We start from the raw sequence: 13,661 nt of genomic DNA, 5'->3' as shown, positions 1-13,661 counted from the left end.
TTTGGGCTTATGTAGCATGGAGAGGAGAAAGCTCTGGGGAGACCTCATTGCTACTTTCCAGTACTTGAAGGGAGCATATAAACTGGAGGGGGACCAGATTTTTACACAGTCTGATGGTGATAGGACAAGGGGGAATGGCTTTAAACTAAAAGAAAGGGAAATCTAGGTTAGATGTTAGGAAAAAATTATTTACTCGGAGGATGATGAGGCACTGAAACAGGCTGCCTGGAGAAGTTGTGGATCCCTGGAGGCATTCAAGGCCAAGTTGGATGGGACCCTGGGCAGCCTGATCCAGTGGGTGGCAGCCCTGCCCATGGCAGGGAGTTGGAACTGGCTGGGCTTTAAGTTCCCCTTCAACCTAAGCCATTCTATAATGTCTCCCACCCAGAAATCCCACTGTGCATGAGTGTAGCGCAAACCTCTGTTCTCTCACGAGTGCAGCTGTATCCTGCTTCGTTCCCAAGCGTCAGCCCCAGCACTTCTGTTGTGCAGCAGTGAGCTGGAAAGGTTTCCTAACTGCATTTATGTAAATGAGACCAGGACATCTCTTTCCTGTGTATTTGTGTGCCTACGCTGCGTTGTAGCCAACAATGGATATTGTTCTACTGTGTAAACACTGCCTAACTGAAGAATGCTTGCTGTGAGCTGATCTTGCTTCTGCTGAATGTTTTTGACGTGTGTGTGCGTGCATGTAGTGAAAGAGAGGTTGGGAGAATAACAAAGTTGTGAAACTTCGGTGAGATAGACAGAATGAACAGCTGTCCTGTGAGATGCTCTGGAATATGCTAAGGGTGGAGCCTGCCTAATGAATAACGAGGTAATTAAAGAGGAAGAAAAACAATTAAACAGTTGTCTACATGCATGAGATTGGTGATGTATAACTGATGACTCGAAGCGTTGATCTCCACTGCTGCTCTCCATGTGCCAGTGTCAGCAGGTGCAGCTTTGCCTGTTGTGGTGGTGGCAGCAGGGCCTGTCTGAGAGCTGCCGGGCAGCTGAGAGCTTGTGTCTGGCTGTGGTGGACGGAGGGCTGCAGAACCATGCTGGCAGCAGAGCAGGGACATCAGCCTGGCTGCTTAGCGTTGGTGGGAACTTGGGGAGCAGCTGGCACACAGATTTCCGTGGGAGACTGCTAAAGTGATTGTAGAGGTAATAACGAGTGGGGAAAAAAGCAAACAACAAACAAACAAACAAAAGTTCTCAGAGGTACTAGACTGTGCTGATTCTGTGATGGATTACACAACTGTATGCATGAAAACTGGATGGCTTTACTTGCATTGATAGCATTTCAAAACATGCAATGAGCACAATAGTGAAGAGCATCAGAGACCAACATACGAGAAAATAGGCTGCCTGGTGTCAAAATGTTCTGCAGTATACAGTCCAGCTCAAAAATTAGTATTAATGTAGTTGAAACATATGTATCAAAAGCAGATAGTTCTTGAATTGGTAGTCTGTTCTCGTTTTTCAGGTGTATCTATTACTGGGATGAGAGGAAACGGCCTTAAGTTGTGCTGGAAAGAGTGGTGAGGCACTGGAAAGGGCTGCCCGGGGAGGTGGTGGACTCACTGTCCTGGAGGTGTTCAAGAAATGCATGGATGTGACACTGACAGACGTGGTTAGTGGGCATGGTGGGGGTGGGCTGGCTGTTGGATTAGGTGATCTTAGATGTTGTTTCCAACTTTAACGATTCTGTGTTGTGTTTTTCATAATGACACCTTGGGCTCTTCTGAACTGTCCTTTAGGGCAGGAAGGAGTGAGACACAGAGTCCTCCCTTTAGCAAAGTACGTACCTAAAGTACGTACCTTTTTTGCAATAGGTTTGTACTGGATTCATGGGGGGAGCTGGAAAAAAAACCTTCAAAGGAAAGCAGTGCTGCTGGTCTTGAAAAAACTCTGAAAGTCACTTAACAGAAATGGCAGGTATATCTACATCCTGAGATAAATGATAAAATGAGTTAGGTTCCAGGAAGCTCATTCTTTAATGCAATAACCCACCCTGTTATTCTGAGTACAGTACTTGTGCTTTTGTCGTATTTTAACTATGACAAGCTGCTTCTCAGAGAGAGTAGACAAAAAAGAGAATGCTGCAGATTTTAATATACTGTTACGTACTAATAAGCAAAGAGACCCATTTTCCTCACAGAGCGGAGCGATGGAGAGATGGGCAGCATTAGAAATAGGAAGTTTTCTTGGAAGCTTTCTTAGAAAGGCTTCTGATTCTTGTAAAAGAGTACTATTACATATCATCTCATAAAACAAATGGTCTGACTAAATTACACAGGGCTCTTCTAAAGTCATTTAGAATAATTACTACTTACACTGCATGGAATAAGGCTGCTAGGCGATGAGAGATTTTCTCTCAGTACTCAGCACCATTCCTGGCTATGAACTAGAGAAGAGAATTTGGGGGCCTGCTGCAGAAAATGGGGGCTCCTTTTTGTTTTCTGTTTTTGATTTTTGTATTGCACCTTGGTGCAATGGTAGTCATTAGAACCAGGAGCCTTTTGTTAGCTACACTAGTGTTCAGGTAGCAACTGAACTTGGTGGTCTTACTAACTGAGAGTGACCTGTGCTCTGGCATTGTATGATTTCCATTTATCACGTGGGATTTTATGAAGTTGATTAACTGATAAGTCTTAAGTCTTCCAGAGTTTTCCACATTTTTTTTTTCTCTCTTTCCTGCAAGGGAAACCTTTATTTTCTTTTCGTCCTTTCTGTGAATATAGGAGAGGCTATCTTCCAGCCTGGCAGTGTCTGTGTTGCATGCTGTGTGCTGGACTTCTCTCTAGCTCCGGGAGCGTTGCTCCCAGCAGTCAGACATTTGCTGGAGCTCCTGCACTCATGAGCGCCTGACTCACTGAGCTGCTGAAATCTGTGGAGATGCGGCTGGCTCTTGCTGGCTGGAGACATTGCCTCATTGCTGTGGGTCTGAAATACTGATCGGTGATATCAGCCCGAGTGTCCCCTGTCATGCTGAGCTGATCAAGGGACCACGTTGCTGTCTCCGTGCGGAGCCGAGCTGCGGCAGTGGGACCACTGGGTATTGCCCAAGGCTGCCATCCTGCGGGGTGCTGGAGCTGGGTGTTGCTTTCCCTACCTGCCCCAGGTAAGCAGTCTGATCTTTACCAGAGAGACACAGCAAGAGCTGCTGCTTATTGTAAAAGAAAATCCTTTTTTTTCCCTTTTTTCTTTTTTCTACCTGTCTTGATTTCTCGGCGGGATTGAATATCTCTGTGCTTCCCAAGAGGATAGGGGCAGGAGCACTACAGGATCCCTGGCACAAGGGCACTGCTGCTTGGAGGAAGAGGCAGTGATTTGGAATGGTAATGAGGGCTTTAAATCTGGGCATTAGGCACTGGCAGCACGGGCTGCTGCGGCACCTATAATCACGTCGTTGGTTTATTTTGCACTACCTGGGTGCAGAAGAGCAGTGGAGCCTTTAATTGCAGCACTTGGGCATCTGCTGCCTTCTCCCTCAGGCTGCCTGTACAGGCGCATTCAAGAGAAGATGCTCTGCGTGTCTGAGGCACAGGGAGAGTTAAAGCTGGTGGGGAGGGGGTTGGTATCAGAAGGGGAGTGAGGAGTTGCTGTCCTCCAGGGTTCCCTGTTGCCTGTCTGCCTGTCCAGCCTAGGAGAAAAGGAAAGTTGGTCCCTGGAGTGTCAGGGCTTCCTGTCCTGATCAGACATACTTTTCTGAGTTGTGAAGCATCCAAAGCGCGTGCAGCTGAGGAAATGTAAAGCAGCTGGAGCCGGGGATGTGACTTGTTGTGTGAAAAACATTTTGTAAGGCGGCTGGCATCAGGGACGTGGCTTGTTACATGACTGCCCTGCTGCAAAGGGGACCCACTGCTGCTGGAGGCTTAAACAGCGAGATGGAAACCCACGTGAGACTGACAGCTGGATCAGTTCCTTAATCTGCTTTTGTATGTGGTCCGGAAGAGGCAAGAAGGCAAAACACATCACAGAATAGAGCTGCCACAGGCAGTCCCTCTGGGCTGTGGGGCTAATGATCACCAGAGAGAGCTTACTGCTGTCATCAGAAAGGAGTGAGACAAGCTATGAAATGAGTGCAGCTCCCAGCCTCCACTTCTCACAGGTACACACACACCTGTTGGCGTCACTGCTCCCTGGCAGCACTGTGCTTTGCACCATCTGAATCACCTGAGCACTGGTGTGTATTTGAGGTCTCTGGTGCTTCAGCTAAGTCATAATGAGCATCTGTAGTTTTTTGGGAGTTTGGTCAGAAACGTCTGTGTGTCAGGAAAACGTTTGCATTCAGCTTTCTGCAGTGAATAGTAAGAAATCTCTCAGTGTCAATGATGTTACTGATATATATATATGTATATTAATTTAAAGGATAAGAAAACCAAACAGGTTCTGATCAGAGATGTTTTGGAGCACCCAGAGCTGGCTGTCGGTGTGCCGTGCACAGCTCCAGGTAGGGGCAGCCAGGCTTGCTGTTGGCTGGGGACAAACAGGCGGCCATACAGTACGTTTGGAAATCACTGTTGCACAGACAGGAGCTGGCACAGGAGCAAACAACTTCACTGCCTGGAAAGCTGACAGAGAACATAGTTGGCATAAAGCTTGCCCAGCTCCCTGCGGTGGCCTTGGAGGGACAGGAATGTGCTCATAGCAATGGGGACGCTGCCTGGGAGGGAGCAGGGCGGCCAGGTTGTGGGGCTTCAGCTTGCTTCAGTAACATCAGAAAAGCAAATACTTAAGGCAGGTGAGGCTGAACTTGTGTTACTTTTCACAGATGAAATTATTAATTATAGGCCACTTTCAGGGTGCAGCTGTCCAGCTGCCTGGGGTATGGTGCTGTTTCCTTCTTATCCCTTGCTTGGCTGCTTTTGAGGCCTGGGAAGAAAAGCCCACCTGGATTCTTTCCCTGGAGACACCACAACCTCATGCTTTCAAATCCAAGTGTGAGTTACCTGTAGCTGGCTTTGACATAACTTTTCTGCTAACCTTGGAGAAACCGGTAGCTTTCCTGTACTTCAGAGAGCTCCTTTCCTAAAATGGGTGTAGTATCTGTAAGCATAACGCTCACCTCAGCTGATGTTAAATAAAAACATAGAACACTTCATGAGCGTTACTTTTTAAGAGTCATTAAGACAAATTGCCATAGGAATGCAAATTAATTTCTGCCACTATCATCTACAAACTAACCAACGGGGTACTAATAGAAGTGAGCTTTTGATCAAAAAGTAACGTAGATCTTGAACCATCCAGAGACTTAGGATCACACTTTGGTGACACAGAGGATTGCAGTACCCTACTGACCATTCTGTTAAACAGGGTTGCAAGTCCTTTTTTGTTGCTGACATGTGCTGGTGAACATGACCGTGTAACGTTGGAGTGAGATGAATTAAAAGGCCTCGCTCCCTGTATCTGGAAGACAAGAGGATGGTGTACCACAGCAACACATGCATTTGTTCCTTCTTGTTGGGAGTGTCTTCCTAGTACATGAATGGAAATGAAATCCGTCCTGGCTGTGCCCTCTCTGGTGAAACTGTGAGCAAGAACATCAGTACTCTGAGTGGTGGGATTGTGATGGGAGAGCTTTGTGCTATCAGCCGGACTGATGCAACCAGATCGATGGGGACAGGGGGGCAGCCAAGCTGTGATGTAGTTAACAGCTTTTTGTTATTGCTGTTTTGAGATATATTCAGAAGGACAACGTAAATGTGAAAGATGCTGTTTTCTACTGTCAGTCTGCAAGATCAGCTAGTCTGTGCACCTATTAAACTCTGTGAAGTCTGTAGTACTACTAGCTGGTAACGAGCAGTATAGTGGTATTTCAAGAGAAAGGAAGATAGTGGCTATCTTGATGATGTTTTTGCTATACCGAAACAGTTAAATACCAAGGTGTGAAATACTACCAAAGTAAATGTAAAGCTGAAATCCTCCTGCCCTGGGAAGTTTTGGATCCTTAAGCTCAAAGTGTTCTGCAGATAGATTTTCTGAAAGCATGTCACAAGTCTTTTATCAGCTCTGATGGTTCATTGTATTGGGCAGGTCATTGGAGACAGGGAAGAAGAACGTGCTCACAGTCATTTCCCTGGTTTGCACAAAGAATGCTAAATCTGAATTGTCCCCAGGGTCAGCGTGGCATGGTGTCAGCACCTCTCTGGGGATGCAATTTCTCAATGACAGCAAGGAACAGTGTTTCCCAGTTTCAGGTTGTGATCCCTGCCAAAGGTGTCCTTGGAATGGTTTGCAGGAGGCTGTGAAGCATTTTATACCAGTGAGAGAGCAGTCAGCTGCCTTTAATTGCTGACTGCTCTCAGTCCCAGTGCAGAGATTTGTGTATTTATATCTGCAGCCCGTAGCTATAACCTACCCCTGCTCCTTTGGTCAAAACAGGCTGAGGTGCTGATAGCAACAAAGGGAGTTAACTCATCCTTGGCTGATGTATAGTCTGGGAGATGTAGGGAGAAAGGGAGAACAAAAGGGGGCCACACAAATACGGATCAGGCCAAAAGAGAGTTACGCTTTCAGAAAGTTTAAGGATTTTTGTCCACAGATGAGGGGAATTAGGACGCACTGAAGATGTGTGTCTGCGTGCGCTCCCTCTGCCTTGCAGTAGAAGTGCAGCGATCCTTTCCAGGAGGCTCAGAGGTGTTTTGTTTGTGACCCCCTCCCAAACCGATGAAGAGATGAGCGCTCGGGGAGGAGCTGCTGCAGTGCCTCGGTCTGTGAAATGTTGCTGACAGCGGTGTTGTTGTCTGATCCACAGGTCCAGAAGATGGCATAGGAACATCGCTGCCTTCCAGGGAGCCGGGGTCCTTTCTCGCCTCCTCACATGCTGCTTGAACTGCTCTGAAGCCTTTGTTTCTGGACCGAAGAAACCTGTGAGCTGCTTGCCCTGCAAACCTTTCTCTCCTAATTCATGAGCCAGCAGGATGTGGTCGCTGTGCTTTCAGAACGGCTTCTCATAGCTGCGTACAAAGGCCAAGTGGATAATGTGGTGCAGCTTATCAACAAGGGTGCCAAGGTAGCAGTTACCAAGGTAACAAGAGAAAAACGCTTTACAAAATCCCTGGGAACTAACATAACTCCTAAACCATTGTCTGTAAAAATGCTTTTGTGGCTTTGCAATTCTGAATGTAATTGAGGCTAGCGATGTGGAGATTTCCTTAAAGTTTATACGTATTAGCTCACGGAAATGTAAAAAATAGTGCATGTCTTGTGGTTAGACACTTTTCATTAGCTGCATGTACAGCTGTCGTGAATGCAGAGTCCTTGCAATGTACCGTGCTGGTGGAGGTGTGCTGACATTTTTCAGATGCGCGTTGACTTTCGTACGATGTGCAAAATGATGAATGGAACAATTCATCACCGGTGGGGGATGAAGGGAAGGGGGAGAGCCACCTGTTGTGGTAAGATAAAGGCATGAAGAAAACATTCCTTTGCTGTCAGAGTCCGTTGGTACGGCAGTCTCTCTTGTATCTGGCATCTTCACCCTTCTCACGCTGTGTAGTCCCCATCTAGCTGCAAACTTGGGGTTTGCAAACCGTGGTCCCTACACCTTAGAGATAAAGCCAGCATCAAAGGATTTCTGCTCAGACTTTAGGAGAATCCAGACGGATATTCACCTACTCCTGTATCTCAATGTTAGAAATAATAGCAAATAAAAGATGAGATAGAATGCAGCTGTTGCAGAGAAGGCAAAAAGCCCTAATGCAAATTAGGTAAGCAAGATCTTCAGAGCTCTAACATAAAATCTGGGACATCCTGTTTTGGCAGACTGTTGTTCTCTGTCATGTCTAGTCTTATTTCTGTTTCCATACTGGTTTTGAACACAATATATACATGGGAGCTAATTTTCACAGATAGAAAGCAAATGTGAGTGCATGAGATAAGATTTTTTTTTTTTTCCCTGTTTTTATCTGTCAGTGGCAGTTGTTTGCAATTGCTCTGTGGTGTTTGAGTTGTAGGTGGTGTTTATTTTGAAAGCTGGAGTGAACTGAGGGGAATCATTTTGAGTGAATTTTGCATACTAAAGCTGAGTGGTGTTTTGCAAAGATGTAATAAACGTGAATGGTCCCATAAGGATACCTGTTTGCCTCTATTGTCCAGGCAGCTGTAGTTGATCAACAATTACTGGAGGTGGTCAGTAATAGGAAAAAATTAATACATTCGAATGGTAGCGGTTTTGTTTGATTGTTTTGTGATGGGTTTTTGGTTTGTTTCTTTTTTAGTTTATTGAGTTTAGAGGTTACTGAGGGACCTACCTGAAAATACACGAAGCACTGAAAGGATGCCACTCTTCATACATATTTGTGTATCGATGTCATTTGGAATTCTGCACTCTTTGAAACATAAAATGAGGTGTCTTTTGTAACAGTTGCCAGAATAGCCCTGCCACTGAATTTACTGCTTCATGAAATTAGTTACCATAATCCATAATTCCACTGCAAAACGGATACTTTCTCCTAGTTAAGGTTGTCTTCTTTGCAATCATCAATGCTTTCTGTTTATTACAGTAATAGTAAAAGCAGACTGTGTAAATCAGATGTTCAAAAACAAAATCAGGTTAATTTGATGAATGCAGATTTACCAAATGTGAAAAAAAATTCTTTCCTATATGATATATAGGTAGCTTCCTGCTTCCATTTCTTGCGTTGTCATTCAACCTTTGCGTGGAAAATCAGATCAAAAGTCACTTGTTGGCAAAACTGCACAGGTGCAGTGTTGGTGGCTTTACTGGAAGGTCACGCAGAGACTGAGGCCTGTAGGTGAGCTCTGAGACTATCCCTGGGGCTGACCTGGCACTCCAGGGTTGTAGCTGTTGTTACCTGGAGGCTGTGCGTCATCCCCATGGAGGTCAGGATGGGTTGTGACAAAAGCTGTCCCTCTTGCCATTCTGGATGCAGCCTGGCATGTCAGCAGGATAGCCCTGCAGCAGCCTCTGTTCAGAGAAGATGAAGTCAGACTTGAAAGACTGTGAAAGACTGCAGAGGCTCTTGGAGTGATCAAGGCTCCGTGTTGGGGGTGTTTTGGTAGCACTGGAGCCAGGTAGAGGCGAGCTCAGTGCAAATCAAAAGGGGTGAGGCCCAACTGCTGCCCTCATTAAAGCCCATCAGTTTAGGCTCTGTAATGTCTCATGCTGGTCAACGCAGCATGCAGTTTGCATCTGGCTCTCACCCAGCCAGCTGCACAGGGATAGCATGAGCATATTTGCCTATGAAAGGCTGTATAAACATACGTACCCTGAAAAAGCTTGGCTCACTAATCTAGTGACACAGAGGCTGGAAGGAGAAAGAGGCATTTAAAGTCAAGGACAGGGTTGTCACAGAATTGAATGAGCCTCATGTCTGTTTAAACTGGAAAATTTAAGGGATTTTTTCAGCCATCAGAGAAGGTGGGTTCTTCTGTGATCTTTCAATAAGCAGAAAAGGCCCAAAATAGTAAATACTTTTAAGATAGGGGTTGTTAATTTCAGGTTGGGGATCAGATGACAAAATAGGGAATTATTGATTAAGATCTCAGATGAACTGAAGTGCAGAGCCTTCTCCCCTCGCCAAGATAAAACTCATTGCAAAATGCAGACTAAAAGTAAATGTAAATTTATTCCCATGCCTTAGTTCTCTTCTGGTTGTATACCTTCTATTTTTTTTTCATAATCTTCAGTTTGTTCTATCAAATTAATTTTAAATTCTAGAGATTTGTTCCAAAGAAAATAAAATGACTTTTGTACTTCTCAGCCAAAATTCCTCCTGAATTGTACCAGAGTTTTATTGAAAAAAGATATGCCGAGGCAAAGCTCTTTGGACAGAGAGGAACAGTTCCCTCATCACTTTAGGCTTGAAATGAGTTTCTGGTATGCATCTGGAAGCACAGACTGATTCCTGTGGAAAAACACCATGCAGAGCCACAGCTTGAAGGGACTGGGATCTGGACCTTTATTCTATGGACTTCTTTATTCAAACCAGGTTAATTGAGCATGGCTTAAGGAGAATGAAGCGTATTTTCCATAACAAACCAAGGACTATTAAGTGCTAGATAGGTGGCAAGCTCGTCCAGTTCTATTTTTACTTAAATATGGAAGGTCATATGATACAGTTAATTGCTGCTTCAGTAAACAGTAATTCAGCTGCAAAATAGCGTTTCATTTTTGTCACCTCTAACTGGGTGATTCCAGAAGAATGTGAAGGATTCAAAATTCAGTGTAGGATTGGTGTGCCCAGGTGCTTACTTCAGCATTTCCTCCTGGGTGCATTTGTTTCTTTTTGACATCATTAATAGCAAGTTACCTGTCCAGCTGAGCCTTCCATTCCTGATACTGCCAAATCTGAAAGATTAAGAATTGAGCCTGGTATGATTAAGCCTTTTCTACCAAATTGCAGAACTTGTCCCATCTTTCAGTTCCTTTGTAGTATAGCTTTCTTTCAGTAAAGTTGTTGACAGCTGCTTCTTGGAAATTTAAACACTGGGGCTTTTGCTGAGCTGCCCTGCCTTGCTGTCCTCCTAGAACGTTGTTTTCCTTTCCCCAAGTTGCTTTTAATTCTGACACTGTGAGGTGAGATGGATTCAGGAGAGGGCTGAAAACCACCAGAACTGGCAGAAGAGAAATGGAGATAGCGATGTATCAGGTAAGACCTGTTCTCTTCATTTTGCCTTTGGGATGGTGCCCAAAGGAAGGGATAACACATGATTTCACCTCCTGTGCTTGAACTTTTGCTGTATCCCTAGGCCTGGCTGAAACCCCTGTCTCCATCAGCATGCTGGGAACTTCAGCCCTTGCTGTGGGCTTGCATCATGCCTGGAGATGAAATTCCAGCTCTGAACCTCTGTCATGGCTCACCCAAACAGTGCGATACTTGGTGTTGGGATTCATTGGGGTGCTGCGGTGTGGTACCAGCACTCAGCGCTCTGAATTGGCATGGCCCAAAGGGCGGTGTGTTAGCTAGCACATGGAGAGGAATGTGCCACTGGTCTGTTAAGCATGAAGAAGATTGCCAGAAGAAGCAGTATTGTAGCACAGGCAGTTTTAATGTAGCTTGCCTATCACCATGGGGATTATGAATGTTTTTTTTCCAAAGGAAAGCAGACTGTAGCTTTTCTGCAGAGCATAGCCTTAAGAACATGGCTATAAAATCGAATTCTGCAAAGAGGAGATGAACATTTAGGAAAAAAAACCCAACAAATGTAGAAGCTGATGCTTCTGTTTTAATTCAGCAGTTCTGCTTGCTTATCTGTTTGCTTGTTTGATTTGATTTTTGAACTAGTTGTGTTACAGACCTCCCATATGGCAGTGTTTGATAGTGCTAGGGTACTTGTAGACTTGTCATCTGTTTCAAGATTTCAACTTGAGAGCGTGCAGAGTTCTTGAAAACATTTTTTTTTCTATGTTGAGATGGAAACAAACAAAGAAATCTGTTCAGTGCTTTCATATATTTGTGCTACTTCAGCTTGAAAAACTGCTTATTGACTTGAGCATCTGTTTTAAGCAATAAATAAAAATAAATGAAAGGGAAGTAGCAGACATTTAGAGACTTGCTTAATGCCTGTTGAGGCCGGGCGAGGAGCTTTCTGCTGACTTGAGCGAGCAGGTTATTCATGGGGAACAGCATAACACATCATCAGCGTGAACAACATGACAAGAGTTTGTGTTTGTTTTCAAGCTTTCTAATAAAATATGGATAGGCATGTTTTGGTATAAATGCAGAATGGATGAATAAACAACAGTGCTTGTGCAGCACGGCGCAGGGAGAACTGAATGCGCTTGCGTGAAAGTATCTACAAATATATAAACACAAGGAAAGAGTCTGCAGCTCACAGTGTTAGGCCCACCTGTACGGATGTGGTTGCAGAGTGCACACCTGGCCTTGCTACTCTAAGAAAATTCTACTGCTAAACTGTTCATGTTGACAGTTGCCTGTCAGTATTTGGAAGTTAGAACACAGGTTGAGTATAAATAGAAAATTTAACTGCTGAAATTCATGCGGATGTTTACTGTGGATATTTGCTGTGCTTGACTGCAATCTGATACACCCCATAGCTGTAGCTCTGTGTCAGGGTTGTTGGAAGTGACAGCGTTAGTGCAAGAGATCCCATTTATTTGGTCAATAAGCCAGTGACGTGGGAGGATTTGTGTGGGCTGCTGAAGTAATTATTTTCATTTGGATAAATGTCCAGATTGCATATTTTTTATATGAATGACCACTTTATTGGTTCATTAATCTGAGTTGCAAAAGTCTCTCATCCGTATTTCTGTAGTTGCCTGTAATAACCTCCACACCATTACAGCTGATATTTACAAAGGCCCATAAGCTGTTAAGTTTGCAGTCTACATGTTAAGCAGCCTCTGGCTTTAGTTTTCTCCCTGTGATGAGTACCTAAGAGGCGTTCTTGTTTATATATTTTTTCCTCTCCTGCTGGGACCCCTACATGTATTCACATAAGACTTCTCCTTGGTGCTTCAGTGGGGAGTGTGAAATATCTTTATGGAGAAAACATGTAGAGAAATATCTCTGTCCTTTTCTTTCTTCCTCATAGATATTTTGGACAGGATACATGGTTGTGAAAAAAAAAAAAAACAAAAACTGACAGCATAGTTTTTTTAAAAAAAGTCTTATTAGCCCATGAGCAATCTCCTTCCCAGCCAGTGAAGGATTGCTCTGGATTGTTATGGTATGTATGTACACACATACAGTGTGTATGTATATGTATGTGTGGGGTGGGTGAGTGCATCTTTCCAGTGTTTGCATTGCCTGCACTGGAAGCGCGCTGTCCTCCTGTGCCATCTGTCCTTGCTTTGATGTTACCGGGGAGAAAAAAAAACCTGGCATTATCAGTTCTTGCAGTGTTATGATTAATGATGTGATGGCCAGTGTTTTTCCAAAAGCTTGAACTACTAATCAGTGTAATGTGCTGGAATTGATCCTCCTTCCCACTCACCCATCCTGGTTGGGATCGTGGTTTCCCCAGTCTCCCTTTATAGCCACTGGGAAGAGCTAAGGGTCTGCACATAGCAGCAAGTGTGGTCTCATAAGGGTTCTCTTTCCAGGGATCTCCAACTGAAGGGGATACCCCTATAGAAACACACAAACCCTGTGGAATAAAAAGCTGAAGTGTATTTAATCATCCTCTAGTCTTTTGTTTCAATAACTCATTTTTCTAGAAGAGCTTTGGAGACCTGGCTAAAGTTTTTGAATGGGATGATGACACTGGATAGCACAGCGATGCGACCTCTCTCTTTGCTCATTAACAGGAATGGCCACAGCTGCTATGTGTGAGCTTCTTCTACATGCATCACTGAAGACACAGTGATGCTTGGTTTTGCTAGTTGGAGTGATTAGAATGGAGTTGGTAGCTCTTCTAACCTCAGCCTTTTCCTTCCTTTCCGAGGCTGGCAGTTCTGCCTGCTACCTTCCCATCCAACCCCTCACCCTCTTTCCTATCACCACAGAAATCACTGCTCTCCTTGGACCATCTGTGGTGTCTCCCATTGAGGGCACCTCCTGTTCCAGTGCTGTTCTCCTGAAGCTGAGACAGAGGAAACAGCCCAGCTGTTGAGATGTGGGTTAGTCCCTCCCGGTGAAATGGGAATTTCGTACTGCTGAGGGAAAGTGTCTCCCTGCAACCACTTTATTTTTATGTGCCTTAAGGCATCAAATGGGCAGGTGAAGGTGGTGTGCCCTGTGAGA

At 44.6% G+C, this 13,661-nt stretch overlaps 1 protein-coding gene and 1 non-coding gene across 13 annotated transcripts in view; both read left to right on the top strand.

Annotated features, from left to right (window-relative positions):
* The window catches only part of ANKRD6 (ankyrin repeat domain 6), a 107,020-nt gene that overhangs the window by 66,671 nt on the left and 26,688 nt on the right, over positions 1–13,661 (top strand). For all 12 annotated transcript variants that reach the window (XM_025149322.3, XM_015284698.4, XM_025149323.3 and 9 more), the window contains one exon: positions 6,746–7,018. In XM_025149322.3, coding sequence (XP_025005090.1) covers positions 6,899–7,018 — 120 coding nt within the window. In that variant the 5' untranslated portion in view covers positions 6,746–6,898. The remainder of the gene's footprint in view (positions 1–6,745; positions 7,019–13,661) is intronic.
* On the top strand, positions 8,751–8,848 carry MIR1686 (microRNA 1686). Its single transcript, NR_035179.1, has one exon. It is a non-coding gene; the product is annotated as a microRNA 1686 (primary transcript).

The sequence above is a fragment of the Gallus gallus genome, chromosome 3 (genome assembly GCF_016699485.2).
Source record: "Gallus gallus isolate bGalGal1 chromosome 3, bGalGal1.mat.broiler.GRCg7b, whole genome shotgun sequence".
In the NCBI taxonomy this organism is placed as follows: domain Eukaryota; kingdom Metazoa; phylum Chordata; class Aves; order Galliformes; family Phasianidae; genus Gallus; species Gallus gallus.
Note: the sequence above shows the minus strand (reverse complement) of the source record. Positions and strands in the feature narration are given on the sequence as shown.